The sequence below is a fragment of the Mustela lutreola genome, chromosome 2 (genome assembly GCF_030435805.1).
Source record: "Mustela lutreola isolate mMusLut2 chromosome 2, mMusLut2.pri, whole genome shotgun sequence".
In the NCBI taxonomy this organism is placed as follows: Eukaryota; Metazoa; Chordata; class Mammalia; order Carnivora; family Mustelidae; genus Mustela; species Mustela lutreola.
The window spans coordinates 13,596,008-13,618,353 of record NC_081291.1 but is presented as its reverse complement, the minus strand read 5'-3'; the positions used below and the strand labels follow the sequence as shown (position 1 = coordinate 13,618,353).

The 22,346-nt window shown below is 55.8% G+C and overlaps 2 protein-coding genes across 8 annotated transcripts; one reads left to right on the top strand and one right to left on the bottom strand.

Moving 5' to 3' along the window:
• Positions 1-57: 57 nt before the first annotated feature.
• Positions 58-8,428, bottom strand: BABAM1 (BRISC and BRCA1 A complex member 1). Its single transcript, XM_059160433.1, has 10 exons — positions 8,284-8,428; positions 7,306-7,351; positions 6,573-6,929; positions 5,040-5,098; positions 4,197-4,317; positions 4,036-4,114; positions 3,235-3,259; positions 1,430-1,559; positions 1,147-1,233; positions 58-495 (listed from the first exon to the last, which is right to left on the bottom strand). Exons 3-10 carry the CDS (start codon positions 6,876-6,878, stop codon positions 292-294), a joined length of 1,011 nt encoding a protein of 336 aa, XP_059016416.1. The 5' UTR covers positions 6,879-6,929; positions 7,306-7,351; positions 8,284-8,428; the 3' UTR covers positions 58-291.
• A 138-nt stretch (positions 8,429-8,566) lies between these two features.
• On the top strand, positions 8,567-18,575 carry USHBP1 (USH1 protein network component harmonin binding protein 1). 7 transcript variants are annotated; one of them, XM_059160421.1, is made up of 13 exons: positions 8,567-8,696; positions 10,552-10,639; positions 10,730-10,863; positions 11,079-11,517; positions 13,964-14,089; positions 14,262-14,398; positions 14,534-14,674; positions 15,170-15,343; positions 15,866-16,115; positions 16,672-16,893; positions 17,649-17,755; positions 17,942-18,064; positions 18,309-18,575. In XM_059160421.1, the coding sequence occupies exons 2-13, from the start codon at positions 10,586-10,588 to the stop codon at positions 18,496-18,498; spliced, it is 2,097 nt and encodes a 698-aa protein (XP_059016404.1). In that variant the 5' UTR covers positions 8,567-8,696; positions 10,552-10,585; the 3' UTR covers positions 18,499-18,575. The 7 variants fall into 7 exon arrangements, 6 of the variants coding, with proteins under 6 accessions (XP_059016404.1, XP_059016405.1, XP_059016407.1 ...); XM_059160420.1 differs by lacking the exon at positions 8,567-8,696 and adding an exon at positions 8,764-10,178; XM_059160419.1 differs by lacking the exon at positions 8,567-8,696 and adding an exon at positions 8,764-10,321.
• The last annotated feature ends 3,771 nt before the right edge of the window (positions 18,576-22,346 follow it).

Here is a 22,346-nt window from a genome sequence, read left to right as displayed (position 1 = left end):
TGTCACTTGCAACCAAAAAGATCCTAATTAACACAACGTAACTGTTGTTGACCTGGGTCAGGGATTCTCAGATTTTTATTCTGAGGACAAGAAGCACACAGAGAAGAACAAAACTTACAGTAAACAAACCAGCAGTGGGAGGCGGGCCGGAAAACTTAGGGAATGGGTGCCCAGGGTCCCAGGAGCCTCCCGGAACCCTCTCCCACCAGGGTGCCATTAAGCCCAGTTTGAGAACCATTCTCTAAGCCAAGGGCTTCACTGCACGAGAAGGCGGGGATGTACAGGGATGGTTCAGACGGTGGCTTCGACCTCGGTGGCTTCGTCGTCCTCCTCCAGCAGGCTGTAGGAGGCATGACTCTGGCAGGGCCGCTGCAGTGGATGAGCCAGCAGCTTGGCCATACAGTTGTGCAGCTCAAGGGCCGGCCCAGCCAGTGCCACCTCATACTTGTAGCTGGTGCCCTTGGTATCCAGGCTGCCCATGAAGGCAAACATGTCCTGTGGGGCCGAGGAGGGGCTGTTCAGCCAGAGGATCCCCTGATGGACCCTCTCCACCCCTGGAAGGCTTCCCGGAGGAGAGGGCACCAAGGATGGGTTCTGAAGGATGAAGAGGATTTTTCCAGAAAGAAACAGTCCCATGTTCAGCAAATATTCCCTGCCACCCACCCAGGGGTAGGGACCCCAAGAAATCTCAGTCCTGGAGCCCCTAGTTTGGAGACACAGTCAGATGCAGACGACCTCCGGCCCCCACGCTAATCATCCCTGAGGATAATCTGGGGGTAGATGGTTTGGGTGCTGAGGTAGGAGGAGGAGCCAATCGCAACTCCCCCTGTTCACAGTTGGGTAAACTGAGGCTCAGAGGTAAGTGGCCTAATTAATGTTCTTTAGCTAAGTCTGGGCTGGGATATGAAGGACCAGCAGCCTAGGGAGGCAAGGCAGGAAGGGCACTCCACGCAGAGAGCATGGTGAAAGCAAAGGCAGACCGGAGAAGCCCCCACTAACTCACAGCAGACATGTAGAGATGGTTGTTGAATGAGCTCAGATCCGTGATTCAGCAGGGCGAGGGCTCCAGGGGTGCAAAACGGAGGTGGCTTCTGAGACACCCCACCTACACCCTCCCTGCCACCCAGACGCACAGCAGCCTCTCACCTTCCAGCTCATCTCCTCTTCCTTCTCATCAGCGCCATTGTGGATGTAAACAACATCAAAGAAAAAGTATGGGCACTGGAACATTTTCTGCAGGGAAAGAATGCCAGCCTTCGGGGCGTGAGTCACCTCCTGTCCCCATGACCGTAATTCCCCAGATTCTGCCTTGGACCCTGGGAACCTGCCCATAGGCACCCCAGCTCTTGTGATCAGGAAGTCCCTCCTGGTGTCTAAGCAGCCATTCTGCTGGCTGCAGCTGTCCCTCCCTTTCCCCAGCCTCACTCACCTTCATGGGCTCCGTCAGGGAGAACTGGGGCTGGCAGGGCGGACGGCTATAGACTAGGATGGTGCGGACCACGTACGGGGGTGGAATTGTCCGCACGTTCTCGGTAACGGGAAGCTCAGTCTTCTGCTGGCTGCGTAGTGGAGGGTGGGGAACAGGTCAGAGCACGCTCCGGGGATCCCCCGCTCTTGTCACCCTCGGAGAGCCTGGGCCTTCACTGGGCACGCAAAGCCCACATGACTGCTCCCTCCGAGCCTCCCCCTATGCTGTTCCCTCTGCCCAGACTGCCTCCCCACCCTCACCCTTCTGCCTGACCTCTCCTACTCTATCAGGGGGACTCTGCAGACCCCAAAGGTGGAGCCCACTCTGACCACCCTCACCATCCTGAATATCCCCCATCATTGACCTGACTTGGACATGTACCCCAGGCCAGAAGAGTCTAAGGCTGGGACCTGATCTTATTTCATAAGTAAGCACCCATGTCCCCAGCTGGCCACGGCTGGATCTCACATTGGCAGAGAGCACTGGGCAGACAGAGAGCAAAGGTCTTTAATATGTGAAAAGCAAATCTGATCATCAATAAGAAAAAAGCCACTATCTCCCTATAAACACAGGCAAAGGGGACAAATGGACAAATCACAGCAGGAATACTGAATGGTTTACAAATGAATAAATAAGGCTTCGGGCGCCTGGGTGGCTCAGTGGGTTGGGCCGCTGCCTTCGGCTCCGGCTCCGGTCATGATCTCGGGGACCTGGGATGGAGTCCCACATCGGGCTCTCTGCTCAGCAGGGAGCCTGCTTCCCTTCCTCTCTCTCTGCCTGCCTCTCTGCCTACTTGTGATCTCTCTCTGTCAAATAAATAAATAAATAAAATCTTTAAAAATAAATAAATAAATAAAATTTAAAAAAATAAATAAAAAAGGCTTCAAGAAAAGCACAGTGAAAGTAACAGGTGGCCGCTAGCCTCTATCAGACAGCCAGAACCTTCGGCAGCATGAAGAACCCTGGTGTCTGGAGAGGTATGCAGGGTTGGTTTCTGGCAAAGTCTAGCAGGTTAAAAATACACACCCCTTTGGCCCAGCATGTCTTCCACTGGGAATTTACAGGATGGATTCACTTGCAAAATTTGCCAGAACCACTGTACCAGGTTAATCATGATGGAAAAGGCAAAACAGGATCTGTGTCCACCATTAGGGGGCAGGTAAAAGCAGAGGCTGGACTACTAGGGCCCCGAAGCTAAGAATGGCTTTTACATTTTTTTTAAATGGTTGGGGGAAGAAAAATCAAAAGAACATTTTGTGACACGTGGAAAGGATATGAAATTCAAGTTTCCGTGTTCATCAAGAATGTTTTGTTGGGGGGGCGCCTGGGTGGCTCAGTGGGTTAAGCCGCTGCCTTCGGCTCAGGTCATGATCTCAGAGTCCTGGGATCAAGTCCCGCATCGGGCTCTCTGCTCAGCAGGGAGCCTGCTTCCTCCTCTCTCTGCCTGCCTCTCTGCCTACTTGTGATCTCTGTCTGTCAAATAAATAAATAAAATCTTTAAAAAAAAAAAAAAAAAAAAAAAAAAAGAATGTTTTGTTGGGGACACAGCCCCGTGCACAGGGATGGTTTGTAACTGCCTTCAAGTGACTCAGGCAGAATCCAGTCATCAAGACAAGGCCATATGGTCTGCAAAGCTGAAAATATTTACTGCCCAGCTCTTTATAGAAAAAGTGTGCTGCCCTGTGGGTTAAAACAACGGAGTGGGGGACCTCAGGGCCATCACATGAGTGACACAGAAGGAGAGTTGCAGCAAAGGTGGTACTTACATGAGGCTGAAGAGACCTTCCAGATCTGGCAGAGATGCTAAGGAGAAGGCTGGTGGCAGAGCACGGGTAGGAAGCGGCAGGAGGCTTCCCTCATCCTGATGCCGGGAGAGCCCAGGCACCTTCATGCCTGGTGCAGGAGATGCGCTGTGTGACCCTGGCCCAGTTGCTTGCCCTGTCTGAGCCTGTTTTCCCTCAGTATAGATCACAAAACAGGAGGCTGACACCGGATGCCCTGAAAACACTTGGTGGCTCAAAGCTCCTCTTTCCCTCACAGCCAGGGCAGCAGTCTTCACAATGCAAGAGCCACAGGTGTCCCAGTCCCCTAGCCCCCGACACTCAGAAGTGTTTTGTAACATCATTTTCCATCTAAGTTTGGGGCTGCACGTGAGCCGTTTGTGTTCAAATTAGCATAAAATGTGCTGTGCCCAGGCTACAGGGGCTGTAGCAGTGATTGTAACTCCTCAATCCCATATTGCTATTTATTGAGCACCAACTGTATACTTGGCCCTTCATAGAATGTTCCCCATGTGAGTGGTTTTGACATCTAGAGTCCAAATCAGCTGGTTTTGTTTCTGTACCAGGACTTGATCTTAACAGCAACCCCCCTGGGGAAGGAGGTTTCGTGCCTCCCTTTTCACAGATGAAGAAACAGGTTCAAAGAGGGGACTTGCCCAAGTCTGTCATAGCAGAACACGGATCTGGACCTGAGCCAGTCTCAGCCAGCCCACTCCACGGCTCAGGCTTCTGGGGTGCCAGGACAGCCAAAGCCCCTCCACATGGCATCCCTGCCTGGAAGGATACTGAAGGTGGAGCAGGAAGCCGTCTCCAGGTCATAGAGGCAGCTGCAGAGTTCGCGGGGATCAGAGGTCAGGCCGGACAGCTACGGGGAAGCACAAACCTCAGCGAGGCGCCTCCCCACCCCAACAGAACCCCTAGGCACCCGAGCCCTGCCCCAGGCTCACCCAGGCGATGTCATCATTCACCACCACCAGTGCAAACTCATGGCTCTTGTCGATCTTATGTTTTGTCCGCACAAACATTTCGATCATCTTCTGGGAGACATTGAGGGCGTTGGTTTTGGAGCTGGGGAGGGAGAGAGAGTAAGGGGGGTGGTTAAGGTAAGGCCTCTGGCCTGGAGGGTGTCTCTTCACCTGCCAATCCTGGGCAGCCCTCTGCTAGCCTCAGGATTAGGCACTACAGGCCCAGGTCAGGTCATGCGGTGGGGAGATGGCAAAGCCCAGCGCCCACACCGCCCCGGCTTTTGCCCTCACCAAATGGGGTTCCTCTGGCCAGCCTGGGTCTCACAACTGATCCCCAGGAGGTCTCCCCCAGGCCTTCATTCAGCCACAGATGCCTAGAGGTGGCAGCAAGGGGAAGGCGGGCTTGTCCTCAGCATCCCCCAGAGCTCCCTGGACTCTACCCAGGCCCGGTCACCAACTCCACAGAGACTCAGCTGTTCAGGGCAGCGGCTTCGGGATCACCTAGGCCTGGGTCTGAATTCTCGCTCTGCCTATCCACTGAGGCCTTGGGCAAGTCACTTCACCTCTCAAGAGTTTCTGAGTCACTGCTGTGCTGTGAGAGCTACATGGCAGCTCTCACAGGCTTGGATAGGAGCCTTGGTGGAGCTTCTTCAGAATCAGTTGCCATTGCTACTATTACAGGGCCAGGCCCCAGTCCCCAGGCCAGGCCAAGCACTGGGAGTCTCAGAGAGAGAGAGAGAGCCCTGAGTTTTTGGAGCTGTCTACCCCCCCAACCCCACCCCAAACCACGGCTGCATAATTTAAGCCCCCAAATGTTCCTCTCACCCATTGAATGACTCCAGCTTTGACAGGGACATTTCCTCTGACAGGTCCAGGCAGATGATCTGCAAGAAGTTCCGAGGGAGGTGAGGGCACTGTGGCTGGCAGTGCCTAGCAAGTGGACACTAACACTGGCCCCCACTGCACTCTGGTGGCCCTTTCCAAGCAGCTCTGTCTGAAAAGGTGCTTATTGGGGTGACCCCCGAGTCCCAGCCAAGAAACCTACTTTGGAAGACAGCGGATCAGGGAAAAGAGCACTAGATCAGGAGTCCAGGATTGCAAGTGAATAAAGGAGCCAGAGAATGCCTGACACAGAAACAGGGAAACAAAGGTAGAGTGGGCTGAATTGTGTCCCTGCTTCCACACAGACAGGCCCACCGGGAACATCAGAACGTGACTTTTTTTGGAATTAGGGAATTTGTTGATGGAATTAAGAGAAAGATCTTGAGATAAAATAAAGATCCTGATCTGAGGTGCCTGGGTGGCTCACTCGACAGGTGAATCCAACTCTTTTTTGTTTGTTCAAAGATTTTATTTTATTTTATTTTTTAAATTTTATTTATTTATTTGAAAGACAGAGATCCCAAGTGGGCAGAGAGGCAGGCAGAGGGAAAGGAAGAGAAGCAGGCTCCCTGCTGAGCAGAGAACCCGATGCAGGACTCGATCCCAGGACCCTGGGATCATGACCTGAGCCGAAGGCAGAGGCTTTAACCCACTGAGCCACCCAGGCGCCCCTCAAAGATTTTATTTACGTATTTGTGAGAGAGAGAGAGCGTGCATGCGCAAGCAGGGGGAGTGGCAGGCAGAGAGAGAAGAAGCAGGCTCCCCGCATGCAGGGAGCCCAATGCGTAACTCAATCCCCGGACCCCTGAGCCAAAGGCAGACGGTTACCCCCACTGAGCCACCCAGGCACCCCCTAGCATCCAACTCGTGATTTCAGTTCGTGCCATGGTCTCAGGGAAGATCACAAGATCCAGCCCTCCATCAGGCTTCCTGCTCAGCAGGGAGTCTGCCTGGTATTCTCCCTCTCCCTCTGCACCTCCCAAGACCCTCTCCCTAGCACCCCCAGCCAGTTCATGCTCTCTCTCAAATAAATAAATAAACCTTAAAAACAAACAAAAAAACAAAAAACCCTGATCCAATGACAAGTGTCCTTATAAGAGAAAGAAGGTTCAGAGACACAGACAGGAAGGCCATGTGAAGACAGAGGCAGAGGCCCGGGAGATGGGGCTACACGCCAAGGATATGTGCTACCCCCCTCATGCCAGAAGATGCAAGGAAGGATCTTTCTGTACAACCTCCAGAGGGACCATGGCCCTGCCCATACTTTGATTTCAGACTTCTGGCCTCCAGAAGAGTGAGACAATGAATTTCTGTTGTTTTAAGCCAGCTGTCCAGCCTGACCTCTGATCCCCTAATTTGTTGTGGTAGCCCTAAAAAACTCCTACAAAGTCACTGCAGAGTGAATCCCAAAAAGCAAGAACATTAAACATAAGGTTTCCCAGCACCTCATGGCCACAGGCCAAGCCCCTCACTTACCACCTTCTCTGGACAGTTGACCCTTGGTGTCCGCACCTGGACTTCAGGAGCTGTTGGGGGCACCTGCCAGGGCTTGGGGCCAGCTCCTGGAGGATTGGGGGTCCCATCGTCAGCACTGGCCGCCTCGCCCTCACCCTCACTGCGGCTGCCCACACTGGCCTGGGCTCCCAGTGCCCGGTCCTCTGCTCCTTCAGGGTTGGAGCGGGTTCGGGGCCTGGGCTCAGCTGACTGCTCCTCTTCCTCTTCTTCCTCCTCCTCCTCCTCCTCTTCTTCCTCAGTGGGGCTGCTGGGTTCTGCCACTTCCATGGCCCCTAAGTGGCTGGATGGAGCAGGGCTGGGGGAAGCCAGGATCCTCCCCTTATGGGTTTTAAAAACATGTGGTTACTGGACAGGACAGAGCATGAACCACCTAATGACTGTAAAAATCACTTCTTTCCCGGCCTGTTTCCTTATCTTCAGAATGAGTGCCTGGCATCCCTTTTTTTTTTCTGTAGCGCTTAACCCACGCCCCCCTTTCCCTTGGCGAATGAACAAATCTGGCCACTAGGAACGCCTGAGAGATGTGGCATAACCCAATACAGGTCAGTGAGAGGCGGTTCTGGGGCTTCAGATAGTGCCACTAGGGAAGAGGGTCTCCTCAGATTTGCAGAGCTGGGAGGAGAGAAGTCAAGAGCTGTCAGGAGCCTCTATGCCTCCAAGAGGGGAAAGAAACCCTGCTTGAAGTGATGCTCACCTAGAAAACAGCAGCTAGACCTCTGTGCACCTGGATCCAGCTATGCCTGAAACCAATAAAGGAAACCTCATTTAAAATAGAATCAGGAGAGGGGTGCCTGGGTGACTCAGTGGGTTAAAATGGAATCAGGAGGCCAAAAGGGGAACTCTCACCCTCTACCACAATGGCAGACCCTAACAGGAAAACAGATATTGCAGTCCCAAAAGAAAAAAGACTATACTAACCCAGCAAGGAAATTAAACATTTTCTCCTTCCCTGGCAACAGCCCAACCAATGACAGACTCACAATTCAGCCAGTGAAAAGCCACTAAACTTCAATTCCCAATTTACTCCAATAGACTTTAGGTTTATAGCAGCCCGTCCCAACTCCCCTTCCTCTATAAAAGAGCACTCCTCTCCTTTGTTCTGGACTTGTCTAAGGTTTTGTTATACAGCTTGTGCATCCTGAATTGTAATTCTCTGCTATTCCCAAACAAAGCTCTTCTCTGCTGGTAAAAATGACAGTTTTCGTTTTAAGGTTAACAGAATGGGGTGCCTGGCTGCCTCAGTCGTAGAGCATGCGACGCTTGTTCTTGGGGTTATGAGTTCGAACCCCACCTTGGGTGTACGGATTGCTTAAAAATAAGAAAGGAAAAAAAAAAAAAGACTAGCTCTGGGATTCTCCCCAGCGGGGCAGTAGGCTGCCTAGAAGGTGTCTGTGCAAAGGAGGGGGCACGAATCTACGTGTTAAAGGTCCCTTGGAAAAAAGACAGGACGCCAACAGTTTGCCAATCTGGGTTGGGGTGTGGGCTTCGGGGGATGGTCTTTGAACGGCTTGTAACCCCCTCAATCTCTAAGGAAAACAATGATTTGGCTTCAGCAAGAGGGATGAAGACTAGCCTGCAGGAGAAACCAGAGTTTTCCAGAAACGGAATCCCCAAGGAAGGCTAGGGGCTGGACCTCTAGGGACGGGAACGCAACCACCCAACCTCTTCTCACCGTAGCCTGTGCCTCACTCCAACTCAGTCGAGAACGCACTAGGAAGCCGCCATCTTTCGCAACCCGGAAGTACTGCGGCAAGGCCGCGACGCCTGCTGGGAAATGTAGTTCAGCAAGCCGTAAGGCAAGCCGACGGCCGAACAGGGGACGGCTGGAGAGCCTTGAAAGCGGATAGGCTGGGACTGCGCTGGGGAGGGGGGGTTGGAATGTGATTGGTTAAAGCAAGAATAGCCGGAGCTTTGATGTTTCTGGCCGAATCGGGCGACAGTGGTCAGTGCTTCAACCCTGACAGGCTGGGACGAGGCCTAGTGGAGTGGACCTGTCTATGGAATAGGCTTAAAGGGGTGGAGAAGGCCTCACTTGCAGTGCGATAAACTGAATGCGAGCGACTTGGGCGGGACTTAGAAGAAGAGGTAGGGCTGATTGGTGATTGGTGGAGCTGACCCGGCCCTCAGCGAGGGGCTAGTTTTTGCGGACTGAGGTGGGCGTGGCCCACGCCCCAGGCCCCGCCCAGTTACTTAATTCCGTTCCTTATTTTACACATATTTGCAAAATCCAAAAAGACTAAGCCAAAACTATTTCAGACCACGTTTTCTATTTCATGCACACTTCTCTTCTCACCCACTAACCATTTAAAACCCACGCTAACCACCCTCAGTTTCTTTATTTGTAAGAGGATCAGTTAAATCCAGCCCTCATGAGCCAGGCTCTGGTCATTGACAGCCAGGAGGAACTATGTAAGCTGCGTCTTCAAAGATGGAGGACTAGACAGAAAAACAAGAATGAAAGGCATTCCAGAAAGAAGGAACGACCTTGGCAAAGGTCTGGAGGCTTGCAAGAGCCTTGGAGTGGTGGAGACCTTAACAGGTTAATATGGCTGGAGCAGAAGCTAAGAGTGCAGATTTCATTGTACCCGGGTGCCTACAGGTCAGAGAATTGCAACTTCTTTCCTTACGGCCTTTGGGGACACAGAAACAAGAAGATGCAGCCTCCTAGTGTCTGACAGTGGAATGAGGAAGATTTGGGTGACTCCAGATTCTGCACAGTTTAAACCAAGCACAGAAACAAGGAAAGGATGTTCCAGGCAACACGAAGGGGATCATCGTGGCTAAAGCAAGGAGTATACATGGGTGCAGGCAGCAGGCATAATTTTTAAGGCCCTTGAATGCTGGGTGGAAGAGCTTGAAATGTTTCCCAAGGGCAATGGGGAGTCATGGAGGGTCCGTGAGCAGAGGAGGTGAACAATGAGGTCTCTCTCTCAGGGGCCTGGGTGGAGAAAAGAGTAAAGGGGTGCCTGTAGGTCCAGGGAGAGAGCTGGTCTGGCATCCAGGTGGGAGGGGAGAGGCTTAGGCTGTTATGGATGGAGCTGAGGAAGCCCTTTGGAGATGGATGGAGGAAAAATGAGCAGGATGTAGGGACGATCTGGGTTATGAGGAATCCCACATTTACACAGGAGAAATAGCAGCTGGTAGAAAAAGCAGAGATGGGAGGGTCAGAGAGGTAGGGAATAAGAAGGGCCTGTTATAATTCTCTTCCTGGATGGATTTTTTAAAATTCCTTGTTGAAATTCCCATGACACTGTAGAAAAATGTTATAATTACCCCTCCCCCCATTTTACAGATAAGGAAACTGAGGCTCAGAGATGGAAGAGACATGAGATCAGAGGCTGAGGTGCGGAAGGACTGACATCTCAGGAGCTGGACACGTGTCCTCCTCTGGGACTGGAGGAAGCTGATGTCCTTGAGGAGGAAATAGCACAATAACAAGTCACATGACCGGGGGGGGTGCTTCCTGTTTCCTGACCCCTCCCAAGCCAGCCTTGGCCAGCCCAGGGCTAAGCAGGCAGTGGCCAGAGCTACCCCAAGAGTGTCCAGGGATTTGGGCCGCTGACCAAGGTACTCCTAGAGGCACAGAAGTAGAGAAGACTGGGGGTACCCAACCCCAAGACTGGGGCCTCTGACTGAAGACCCTGGGGAAGAGAAGTGGCTCCTGAAGTCCTCAAGCCAGGCCCAGATTGGGGACAGAGGGAAGCACAGAGGTAGTGAAAGATAAAGGAGGCAGAGGAGAAGGGGAGATCAGAACAATTCTTAGAGATAGTGAGCTGCCTGTCAAGAGGGGCATTGAAATGTACCAAATCCACACTGATAGTTCAAGATCCCTTCCAGAGGGAGGGGATCAATGCCCATTTCACAGAAGAAGATATTAAGGCCGTCAACAGGGACAACGAAGACAAGAGAGACAAGAGCTGAGATCAGGCTGTGGTTTTAGGAGGAAGATTCAGAAGACTGATTTCTGCACAGCAATGAGTGCTCGGGCCACACGCCCCCGAAGCCGGCGAGGGAGGCACGCTCCGCCTGTAAGTGCCCCCCTGCCTGCCGCACCCAGCTCTTTGGGGCCACTCACAGCCCTGCCAGGCTCAGAGCTTGGCCCTGTGGGTCATTTTCAGGGGGAGCTCGATCCTGTGGCAGAGAGTTCCGAGGAGGTTGAGGCAGCCAGCGGGAGTTCTGAGCTGGGCCCTGGGCCATCTCAGGAGAGCCCGGGGCCAGAGGCAGAGGCCAGTGGGCAGGGCCTGGGGAAGAGGTAAGGCCGGCTTGGTCTGTGCTCCCCACTCTAGCCCTGGTGTATCTTTCCTACCCATAGATGGACCTGTGTTCCTCCCTTGTTCACACATGCCCTGGAGCTTCCCACTGCCTTCCTCAGCCCAACTTTTCAAACCCAGGTTAATGAAGCCCCCGTGAGCCAGAGACCACGGATGACCCCATTTCCAGAACCTTCCATCTCTTACCTCACCATAGGACCAATAAAGAGGCTGAAGGGGACTCTAGCAGAGGACCCGCCCCATCTCCCGAGGAACCCTGCAAGCCTGCCGAGGAAGGCCAGCAGGCCGAAGATGTAGCCCCACTGGACGGGAAGACTGTCCCCCCCAGGCCTGAAGCCTCTGACGTGTTTCAGACTCTCCAGCATGCTCTGAGCTCACTGGAGGCAGCGGCTGCTGCCTGGCGCCACCGGCCCCCAAGCTGTCCGGGGCCTGTGGAGGCAGGAGACAGAAGCGGGGTGGGACCCAGGCCCTGCTTGGAGCAGGAGGGGGCAGGGGGTTGCCAGAGGGAGGCTGCCCGCCTAGCCGAAAGGAATGACTGGCTGCGATTGGCCTTGGGCAGCCGAGAGGAGGAGCTGATTCGCGTGCGGACCTCCCTGCAGGCCATCCAGGCTGAGAAGGAGATGCTGCAGAGAGAGGTGAGTGGAGCAGCTGTCTAAGGGCGAGGCCGGCCTGGCATAGATTCAATCATTCGTTCAAAAGAAAAACTTTTATGGAGCTTTGACTGCTGAGTCCTGAACAGGCAAAGGTCCGTTGTCTTCTAAGTTAAGGTGGCCAGAGGTGGTGACGCTTGAATGAGGAGGTAAGGAAGGAGCCATGCAAGGATCTGGGGGAAGAGCACGCCAGGCAGAGAAGGAACTGCTCTCTGCGAGGTGGGAGTGTGATTCAGGGAACGGAGAGGGGGCCAGTGTGGGGGCGAAGCGAGGGCAGGTTGGTGATGGGGGCACATTTACAGGGTATTGTGGGCTGTTGGGAGTTGGGCTTTTGCCCTGAGCCTGGTGGGATCCTGGAGGGTTTCCCCGGAGCAGAAAGGGGCGGGTCCGTGATGCTGAGTTCACGGGCGCCCTCTGGCGACCATGGGAGGAACAGCCTGTGTGTGTGGAGGGCTCGGGATCCTGCGGACCAGGAGGCATCGGTCCAGACACCAGATGGTGGGAACTGTGGAGGTGGCACGAAATGGGCAGATTCTGGGTGGTGTCAAAGGTGGAGCTGGCAGGTTTGGGTGTAAAAGCCAAAGAAGGGTTGAAGACAAGTCCTGGTTTGGGGTCTGCGGGACTGGAAGGGAGAAATGCGGAGGCTCCACGAGGAGCCGGTGTGATGGGAAGGAGACCAGAAGCTGGTCGGGCCCTAATGAGCTCACGATACCCACCAGACACCCGTGTGGGACCATCAGAGAGACAGCTCTGTGTCTGAGTCCTGAGCTCAGGGGTGGTGTCAGGATTGGAGAAACACATTCGGACCTCTTTAGCATGTGGACGGAATCTAAAGCCATGTGGCTAAAGGAGATGGTGGGGCACAGGTCCTCATCTTGGGCAGGACAAGGAGGCTGCCAGAGCCCAGCCTGAGGGGTGGGGCCCACTTCCTGGCTGGGAAAGGAAATCTCCCCTCCACATTCCTCTCCTCACCCCCACCACCTCTGGCAACCACCACTCAGTTCTCTCCATCTATGAGCTCAATTTTTTGTTTTGTTTTAGATTCCAAATATAAGAGAGAGCACAATGTATTTTCTTTCCCTGACTTATTTCACTTAGCATAATGCCCTCAATGTCCGTCCATGTTGGGGCGCCTGAGTGGCTCAGTCGGTTAGGCTCAGGTCATGATCCCAGGGTCCTGGGATCGAGTCCTGCATCGGGCTCCCTGCTCAGTGGGGAGTCAGCTTCTCCCTCTCTGCCTGGTGCTCTCCCTGCTTGTGGACGCTCTCTCTGTCAAATAAATAAATAAAATATTGGCGGGGAAAAAAAGGTCCATCCGTGATGTGGCAAATGGCAGGATTTCCTTCCTTTTTTTTCCTTCCTTTTTTTAAGGACAAATGATATCCTTTGTTTATCCCGAGATCTTCTTTAGCCATTCATCCACAGGGGATCACTTCTGATCATCAAGATAGGTTGCTTCTATGTCCCGGTTATGGCCAAGTAATGCTATAATGAACATAGGGGTGGGATATCCTTTCGAGTAACTTTTTTCCTTTCCTTTGCATAAATACCCAGAAATGGAATGGCTGAATCGTGTGATAGTTCTAGTATTAATTTTTGGAGGGAGCAATATATGTTTTGGTGTAAACGGCTGCACCAATTGCAATCCTGCCAATGGTGCACGAGGGTTCCCTCTTCACATCCTCCCCAGCACTTGCTATCTCATGTCTTTTTTTTTTAATTAATTAATTTGTGGGAGAGAGAAAGCGAATGTGGTCCTTTAAGTGGGGGGAGGGGCAGAAGGAGAGAATCTTCAAGCTGAATCCCTGCTGAGCACAGGGCTGGATCCCACAACCTATGAGATCATGACCTGAGCCAAAACCAAGAGTCAGACACTTAACCAACTGGGCCACCTAGGCGCCCCAGTGTCTTTTTGATTTCTTTTTTAAAGATTTTATTTGTTTATTTGACAGAGATTACAGATAGGCAGAGAGGCGGACAAGGGGCGGGGGAAGCAGACTCCCCGCTGAGCAGAGAGCCCGGCATGGGGCTTGATCCCAGCACCCTGGGATCATGACCTGAGCCAAAGGCAGAGACTTTAACCCACTGAGACACCCAGGCACCCCTCTTTTTTATCTTTTTGATAGTAGCTTTTCTAATAGCAATAGGGTGATATCTAATTGTGGTTTTGATTTGCATTTCCCTGATGATTAGTAATTTTGAGTACCTTTGCATGTACCACTTGGCCAGGTATATGCTTAAAGAAAGAAGATTCTTGAGTGGCTAAGTGAGTTGCCCAAGGCTCAGTAGTGGTGAGTTTGGTGGTGTGAGTAGCTAGGTTCCTGCTTCCCAGCTGGGAACTGTCCCAGGAACAGGTCTGCAGGAGGGTCGGTGGGTGATTGGAGCTCCCAGGCCTGACCTACTCCGTCTTCCTTCCCCACCCCCACCCCAGGTCCAGGAGCTGCAGGATTCCCTGCTGAGGCTGGAACCTTTCCCGCCTCCCTCCCAGGGCCAAGCAGGGGCCTCAGGCAGTGGCTCCAGCAGTTCCGGGGTAGATGAGGAGCCCTGGGGGACTCAGGTGAGCATGGGAAGCGTAAAAACCATGATCTTCAGATCTTTAGGATTCTGGGCCATGAGACTGAAATCCTGGTCCTGTGATCCAGGAGCTTCTGGGGTGGGAAAAGTCTTAACCCCATGATACTGAGCCCTCAATGACAGTCTGGATGAATCAAGTCCCCTCTTTCGGACAGGACCCCTTCCCCTTGGCTCACCCCCTGCTCCGGCGTGTCCGGAGCGATTCCAGTACTCAGATGCTTGGACCTCTCCCCACTCGACCTCTTACCCCCGAGATCCACATCATGGATGTGCGGATGGAGCAGCTCCGGGGGTAAGGATTACAGATGCTGAGCTCGTAAGGGCACCAGAGCGCAGGCGAGAAGTGGGGAAGAGGGTGGAAATCAGCTGGGTCCTGACCACCCTGGGGACGCCTCTCATTTTCCCTCTTCCCTAATGGCGGAGGCAGGAACATTGAGAAGCTCAAATGTTTCAACCGTCTGCTGTCAGCTGTGCTGCAGGGCTACAAGGGCCGGTGTGAAGGCCTGAGCATGCAGCTGGGCCAGAGGGAGGCAGAAGCCACAGCCCTGCGTATGGCCTTGCAGTACAGGTCAGTGCCTCCCACCCACAATCTGACTAGTGTGGAAGGGAATGGGTGTGCTCAGAGGATGATCCATAGGGAGAGTCTGGGCCCTTGCAGGAAAGCACTTTACCATCCGGAATTACTTTTTTTTTTTTTTTTTTCCCAAAGATTTTATTTATTTATTTGACAGAGAGAGCAATCACAAGTAGGCAGAGAGGCAGGCAGAGAGGCGGGGGGGGGGGGGGAGCAGGCTCCCCGCTAAGCAGAGAACCCGATGTGGGGCTCAATCCCAGGACCCTGAGCGAAAGGCAGAGGCTCAACCCACTGAGCCACCCAGGCGCCCCCCCCCATCCGAAATTATTTTAAGGCAATTTTAGCCCAGGGGTGCTGAAGGAGTTCACATGCTGCTCCCAGCAGTGGGAGTGGGGGATGGAGTGAAGGGTCCAAGGACAAGTGGGTACGCCACCCACACGACAAGATGGGGCCAGGAGTCCTGGAGCACTCAAAATCAGTGTCTCACAGCGAGCACTGCGAGGAGGTGTACGGAGTCCTACTTACTCTCCGGGAGGCTGACTCGGGAGCAAGAGAGGGAATTCCTAAGGGGGACCTGGAGGTGGCAGAGAAGGAAGCCCAGAGGCTGCTGGCACAAGAGGACACTGCCATGGATGGAGAGACACCACAGGATCCACAGCCAAGGTACCCCTGGGAACCTTGGGAGCTGGGAGGGCCAGTGAGTGGGGTGCTTGGGTTGACAGCCACTGGGAGTGCTATAGGGCCCGCCAGGGTTGGCGTGAAGTTGGATGATGGTGCCCACTGATTAGAACTGGCGTGATGCTTTTGAATGGAGTTAGCCTGGAGTTGCCATGCACGGGGTTGGCAGGCTCAGCGGTCGTGACCATTGTGTTGGTGCTATGGTATCCACCGTGTTGGCCTAAGGGACAGCACCTGCTGAGTTGGTGTGATGGCTTCTTCTGGGATGGCATGAGCAATAGTAATCGTTGACATGATAGTGTTCACTATGTCTTGATGAATGGTGGTGCCCATTGGGGTTGAGGTCATGGTGTCCACCATGTTGGCATGACCATACGCACCACCGACAAGATAGAATCCATCATGGCCAGTACGATGGAAGATGATAGAGCCCACCAGAGTTGGCATGAAGTTAGCACAACTGTGGTCACCAGTGTTGACATTACACACCTCTTCTGTTTCCTACAGCCCCGAAGGCAGTAGTGTGGATCGGCCCACACCGCAGGAGGTGGCTACCCAGCTCTGGGGCTATGTCCAGCGTCTCCAGGCACGCCGTGCTCTGGTGAAGATTCCCCCAGAGCCTGGCCCGACTTTGGCACCCATGCCCACTGTGCCCCACGCAGAAGCCATGGTGCAGGCCATTCTGGGGACCCAGCCTGGCCCAGCCCTACCCCGCTTGGAGAAGATGCAGATCCAGCAGGACTTGGCAGCTACACGGGTACACATGGGCAGTGGTCACTGTGTTGGTCTTTTTTCCTGGGACAAAACCTTTTGCCCAGGCCAAGAGGGATGTGGCTGGGGGACTGGATAACAAAGGAGAGTTCTGCATGGCTGGGGGCAGACTTCCTGGAGGGAGAAGCATTGGACCTGGGATTTTGAGGGATGCATAGGAGTTTGTCTTCTGGAATTCAATTTCTCCTAAGATTCTGAATCTGGCTTTCCAAAATTTCCTTCCTATGGAGAGGAGGAGGAGGCAGGGGATGTAATCTGTTTTTCTCCCTGGCATGAAAGATCTGAGGTTCTAGAGTTGGAGAAACCCCAGACACTTCCACTGAGATGCTACTGGCCCTTGTCTGGGATATGGGTACCCTCTGAACTGCCTTTCCTATAGTGGTCACCTTTAGGAGTTGGTTATTTCCCATCATACAAAATCACGGTGTAGGTTCAAGTTCTTGCCCGACCTGTCCTCACTGGGGGGTGGAGGGTCCTCCTGGGGCCTCAGTTTCCCCAGATCCTAGAGGCCCCCACCATCTGCCCACTCCTTGGTCCCTCAGGAGAGTCTGGCAGACCTGATGCTGCGGCTTCAGTTGGTGCGGCGGGAGAAGCGGGGTCTGGAGCTGCGGGAGGCTGCCCTCCGAGCCCAGGGCCCAGCCCACGTGCTCCTGCTGGAGCAGCTGCGCTGGGAGCAGGCCCAGCTCGGGGCTGGTGGGGCCAGCAGTAGTGGCGGCGACAGCAGTGGAGGCGGGAGCAGTGGGGACGAAGAGGAGGTGTCCCAGGTGAGTGGCGCTTCCCAGACCTGGTGGAGACAGGAGTATACTACGGGCCCTGGGGCCCTGGGGCCCTGGTGGATCACAGTCCCCCTCTGAACCTCAGCTGGCGTTTCTGCACAAAGAGATGAGCTGAATGTCAGAGGACTGAATGTCAAAGTTCATACCTGTACTATGGGATTTTTTTTTTTCTTTGAGGGTATTGAGTCCACTAAGCCCTAAGGAGTTGGCTCTTCCACTCAAACCTGTGTCTCCTTCCCACTTGCAGGCTTATCTTCTCCAGCATCTCCCCTCCAGTAGCCCCAGCCCATGCATCATCTCTTCCTTAAATTTTGGCTGGAACTTGCTCCCTAAAGCCTTCCCTTTTACCCCTTCCCATCTAATCAGGTCTGTCCTCTGCTTAAAGCCTTCAGCAGCTTCTGGAACCCTCCTTTGAATCGTCTCTCTTACCTCTGAGCCTTCGTAGGTGCTGTGCCCCTGCCAAGAACATTCGTCCCTTACCTCTTTGTCTGATTAAGCCCATGATCTCTCGCAAGTCTGAGTTCAGACCTCTCCTGCCTGCAGATGAGATCCCCTGTTATTTATTTCTCTAGGTAGGGAGGAATTTTACCCTCATTGGGGTATCCCACCAGACTGGGGGCTCTGTGAAGGTGGGGGCTGTGGCTGCCCACAGTTTGGGTGGCTTCAACGTCCAGCTTGGCCTGAGTACGCCCTCCACCTAGGCCAATGTCACTTATCACTTCCCTCCTTTCTGCCTCCCACAGGGCCCTCCTGCTATCCTTGGTGGCAGCAGGGGCATTGATGGAAGTCAGGTGGGCAAAGCCCAGGGCCCGGAGACTCTGGCCCAGGAACTGGCAGCGTCACTTAACCGGTGTGTGTCCGGGTCCTGGGCTGGGCGGGTATGTGCAAGGTTCCATGCAGGCACCGTGTGCAGCAGAGGGTTGGGTGTGCGTCTGTGTGCGGGTGTGTGCACAGGGAAACACCATGGACAGGTATGGTGGGAGGAGGGAAGGAGCTCCTTCAGCGAGGATCTCCTTTCTCCCCACCCCTGCACCAGGGCCCTGGGCCTGCGGGAGCACCTGCACTCTCTGCGGGAGGAACTGGAACAGGTGGCTCAGAAGGGGCGAGCCAGACGTGCTCAGAGTGCTGAGCTGAACAGTGATTTATGCAAGGCTCACAGGTGGGTCTCCTTTCCCTGGGTCTCCCTGGGGGACCTCAGAAGTGACCCTGGCTTTCTCTGGGCCTCGGATTTCCCCCATAAAGTAGATGGCAAGTTCAAGCCACTCCATACCTCCCCTTTCTGAGTGGAACCCTAGGAAGATTCAATCTCAAAGAGCTCCTGTTTGGGGTTGGAAATACATAGCTCCTGACTTGGTGGGAGGGGGGCCGTTTCCTGGCTCAGCATCCCTTCCCACCCCCTCCAGTGCCCTTGTCCTGGCCTTCCGAGGTGCCCACCGGAAGCAGGAAGAGCAGCGGAGGAAGCTGGAGCAGCAGATGGCCCTCATGGAGGCTCGACAGGCAGAGGAGCTGGAGGTGTTAGAAGCCACAGCAAGAGCACTGAGCAGGCCCAGACCACCCTCCCGGCCACCCCGGCTGGGAGAGACCTTTCTATAGGTCCATTGTGGTGGTGTCTGGACATGCCAGACTGTCACGGAGGGCGCCACCATAAACTGTCCTGGAGTGATGTTTTATCATGTGTGACCTTGAATGTTGGGATCTGTTGGGTGGGATGGGGGCCGATGCACCTGTGGGGTCTGGGACCTGATGGAAGGAGGGGTGGCTGGGCATTTGAGAAAGGCTCCCTGGCTTTGACCTGGCGCCCCGTGGCATGTGAATGTGATGCCAGCCAGATCGTGCCAGGGGTCAGGCCAGGAGTCAGGCCAAATCTAGGATATGGGGTGAAGGATTCGGGGTCAGCGAGGTCACATGACCAGAACTGACATTCCAGCACTCATGTCTCTTTAGGAGGGGTCCAAAAGGACGGGCACACCTTCCCTTGTCCATACCCTTCCCAGGAAGATGTTGGGTTTGGCCTGGTAGATGCTCCCAAGAGGAAAATGCCTGTATCCCAGAAGGAAAACTGAGGGCCTAACGATTCGGGGTGTGGAAAGTTAGCCAGAAGACCAATCGCTCCCAAGGTGGAGGTCGGGGAGAGGAGACCTCAGAGGGCTTTGGAACTCTCCTTCAAAGGGAAGGTATGGAGCTAAGGTAAAGAGCTTCTGGGTGGGGGGCGGACCAAAGGTAAGAAATCTGCAAGTTGTTTACTCCAGGGCAAGGATATTCTGGCCTGAGAGTCTGGATGGTCCCTGGCCAGGTTAAGCTCCAGCTTTCACCTGCAGGGCCTGGGAGCCTTTAGGGTCAGGTCAATAGCAGACAGCTAATTAGCATGTCATTTGCATAAACCACACACCCTGGCCAGGATTATTGCTGGGCTCTCCCCCTTCCTCTCCGGGATGGCTGAAAATCCAAGACAGGGATTAGAAAGGTTTTCGTCCCCAGCCTAGTGGTGGTGCTAGTGCTGGGTGCTTTCCAGCCCACACCTGTGCAGGTGTGTACAGTGGCTGCCTGCCACCACGGGGGCCTGGGGTCAGGCAGTCCCGCGCCTGCAGTCAACCTGATCCTCCTGACGCTCAGCTCCTGAGAGATCGCTGGGGTGGGTGAACTTCGATCGGTGCAATCTCTCTGGACAAAAGCCAGTTTTGAAGAAAGCAGGGAAACTGAGGAGGGCATGAGGGGGTCGGAGGGACCCAAACGGCAATACTGCTTCCAGCACCCCAGCCCCACCAGTTTGCCTGCGGTGGGGGGGTGGGGCAGAAGGAGACAAGGTCACCTTTTGGAGGGTGGGGAAGGAGCTCAGGCTGTTGAAGGGGGAAGGGGCCGGTTCCCAGGCCGACGGGAGCGGGGTCTGGCGGTTCCCACGGGTGCCCCCTCGGCAGATGGGCCCAGGGCTCTTTGTCCCCGGTCCGCAGCCGCCACAAGGTCAAATGTCACCGCGGGGCCGCGGGCAGGGGTCAAGGGGGCGGGGCCAGACCTCGACACCCCCCCAGGAGGGCCTCAGGGGTTCCCCCCGCCCCCGCGGTGCTACGGGGAGGAGTCGGGGCAGCCCAGGAGGGGTTGGACCTACCGGAGGTTCTAGGCTGTGCCTCCTCTGTTTCCCTAGTCTCCAAGCCCACCCCAGACTGCCACTTCTGAGTCTCCCCTCCCTGAACTTGTGTCCCTCAAGCCCCAGGTCCCTGCCCCCTCCCCTTTTCAGTCCCCCTCTGACTCCCTTCCCTGAACTTTGTCTCCCTTCTGAGATGCCTCCTGCCCAGGAATGCTGGAAAGCCCTGTCCGGGGCCCTGGGACCCCTGTCCTCACCCCCAAATAACCAGACAGCACCTCCACATTCCCAGGCAGCCCCAGAACAAAATGGTCTTTTCTAACCATCCAGGCCCCCTTCTTCAGCCGGGCTTACAGGCTAGGGAATGCCACTCTAGTCAGTCCCCCGGCAAGGCCTTGCTCCCATCTAACCCCAGTCCTTCTTGCTTCCTGTGCTTGCTGAAACCTCCCCCAGCTCCCACCCAGCCAGACTCTCCCTGGGAGGCCCAGAGGCCCAGGTCTGGGTGTGTGGTGCCTGGCTTACGAGGAACCCTGTTATACTCTTAAATGTTGCATGATCTACAAGATCTCCCAGCACCATCTCCACGGGGCCCCCAGCCAAGGTGCCTCCTCAGATATAATCTGGAGAAGGGGTTGCCTTTTCCCAAGGCCCTTCCTGCCAGGGGCAGGATCAGTGGGGGCACAGGGCACTGTTTTTCCTTCTGGCTCTGAGAGGCCCAGCCACGTGCCCGGGTGTCCAGCTCTGGGCCCAGGGCCCGGGGCGGGGCACGAGAGAAGGCCTGCAACTGGACCTGGGGGACTCCAAGGTGAAAGGTCACTGTAGGAAGGGCTTTTCCAGCTGGTTAAACGTTAACAGGCCCAGAGCAAGAGGCTCAGGCGCGCCCAGCCCAGGGCTGCCTGGGCAGAAGGTGGGGGTGGGGGTACACAAACAAAGGGTGTTTAATAAATGCTGGTGGACCCTATGGGGTCGAAGAGGGCAGGTGGGGGAAGCTGTAAGCCAGCGGTCACTGAGAGGCTCCAGGGAGCCTGGCAGAGACATCTGCAGTCCAGCCGGTGGCCTGGCCAAGCCCTTTATGTGCAGCACCGAAAGAAAAGGAAATTAAAGAGGAAAAGGGGCAGGCCCCAGTAGGGATGCTGGGCATTCCTGCTGCCTCTAGCCTAGCTGGGCGGGTGGGTGCCCTGCCCCCAGAGGCCTAAAATCCTGGCGAAGGGGCCCCTGACCTCGCGCCCCCGCCGGCCACAGACCACAACATCCCTTGGCCCTGGAGATTCCCAGCACCAGGTGTTAGCCCAAGCTGAAAAAGGGTGGGGTGGGGGTCGGACGCGGCGACTTTCTGGAAGAGGAAGCAAACACAATCCATCAAGCAACTGTGCAAAGAAATGCCCCAGGGTGTGTGTGTGTGTGTGTGTGTGTGTGTGTGTGTGTGTACACTGCGCAGGGGCGTGCCCCCCCGGGGGCAACCGGCCCCCTATTATTGCTTCTGCGGGGAATGCAGGGGTAGGGTTCTGAGGTGCGCCTCGAGGGCGGTTGAGTGAGGCATCGTCCAAGGCCGGAGGTGGAGGGGAGGGCCTTGGAGAGACATCTTGGCGAGCCTGCAGAAGGGCAGAGGGCAGCAGCGGCCAGGCTCCCGCCGCGGCCCGGCAGGGGTTAAGGCTGGAGTCGGGCGAGGGCGGGGGCAGAGGGGGGAGGAGGGGGGAGGGTCAGGCCGTGCGGCCCCGTGCTCCGCCCTCGCCCCTCCCGCCGGCCCGGGCGCCGGGCGCCGAGCGAGGCCACCCATGCCCTTATAAGGGTGGCCGTCGCCGGGGCAACGAGCGCCCGCCCCCAGCCCGCGGCGCGCGCCCCTGCCCCCGCCCCCGCCCCCCGCCCGCCCCGCGAATGGAACGTTGTGTGTCAAACCGGCCGCAGCGCGAGGCCGGCGCGCGGGGTCGGCGGCGGCGGCGAGAGCGAGGCTCGGGCCCAGGCGCAGGCCCAGGCCGGGCAGGCGCGGCCGCAGAGGGGGCGGCAGCTCGGGAAGCGCCGGCCCGCAGGCTTGCAGGCCCCGAGCGGCCGCCTGGGGGCCCGGGGGAGCCAGGGGGCGCGGCGACCGGCCCCGGCGCGCGCCTGCCGCCCCTCCCCCGCGCCGCGGGCGGCCGCGTAACTTGCGGCCAAACTTTCCCCCCGGCCTCCCGCGCTCGGATGGCGGCCCGCTAAGTTGGCCACAGCCCCCGGCCAAGCGGCAGCCAGGCCAGAGGGCGCCCCCTGCGCAGCCTGCGCCGGGCCATGGCCCGCGCGCCCCCGCCGGGGCCCCAGGGCGGCGGGGCGCGAGTCCCCGGGGCCCCCGGCTCGCGCCTCTAGCGCGCCCCCCCGCCCCCAGGCCCGGCCC

Excerpts from the sequence above, each read along its gene's own strand:
- BABAM1 (XM_059160433.1), bottom strand. The coding sequence starts at position 6,878 with ATGGAAGTGGCAGAACCCAGCAGCCCCACTGAGGAAGAAGAGGAGGAG. Across the intron at positions 4,318-5,039 it reads AAGCTGGAGTCATTCAATGG|CTCCAAAACCAACGCCCTCA; the intron begins GTGAGAGGAACA and ends CTCCCTCCCCAG. Across the intron at positions 1,234-1,429 it reads CCCTGACGGAGCCCATGAAG|AAAATGTTCCAGTGCCCATA; the intron begins GTGAGTGAGGCT and ends CTTTCCCTGCAG.
- USHBP1 (XM_059160421.1), top strand. The coding sequence starts at position 10,586 with ATGAGTGCTCGGGCCACACGCCCCCGAAGCCGGCGAGGGAGGCACGCT. Across the intron at positions 10,640-10,729 it reads GAGGGAGGCACGCTCCGCCT|GGGGAGCTCGATCCTGTGGC; the intron begins GTAAGTGCCCCC and ends GGTCATTTTCAG. Across the intron at positions 18,065-18,308 it reads GATTTATGCAAGGCTCACAG|TGCCCTTGTCCTGGCCTTCC; the intron begins GTGGGTCTCCTT and ends CACCCCCTCCAG.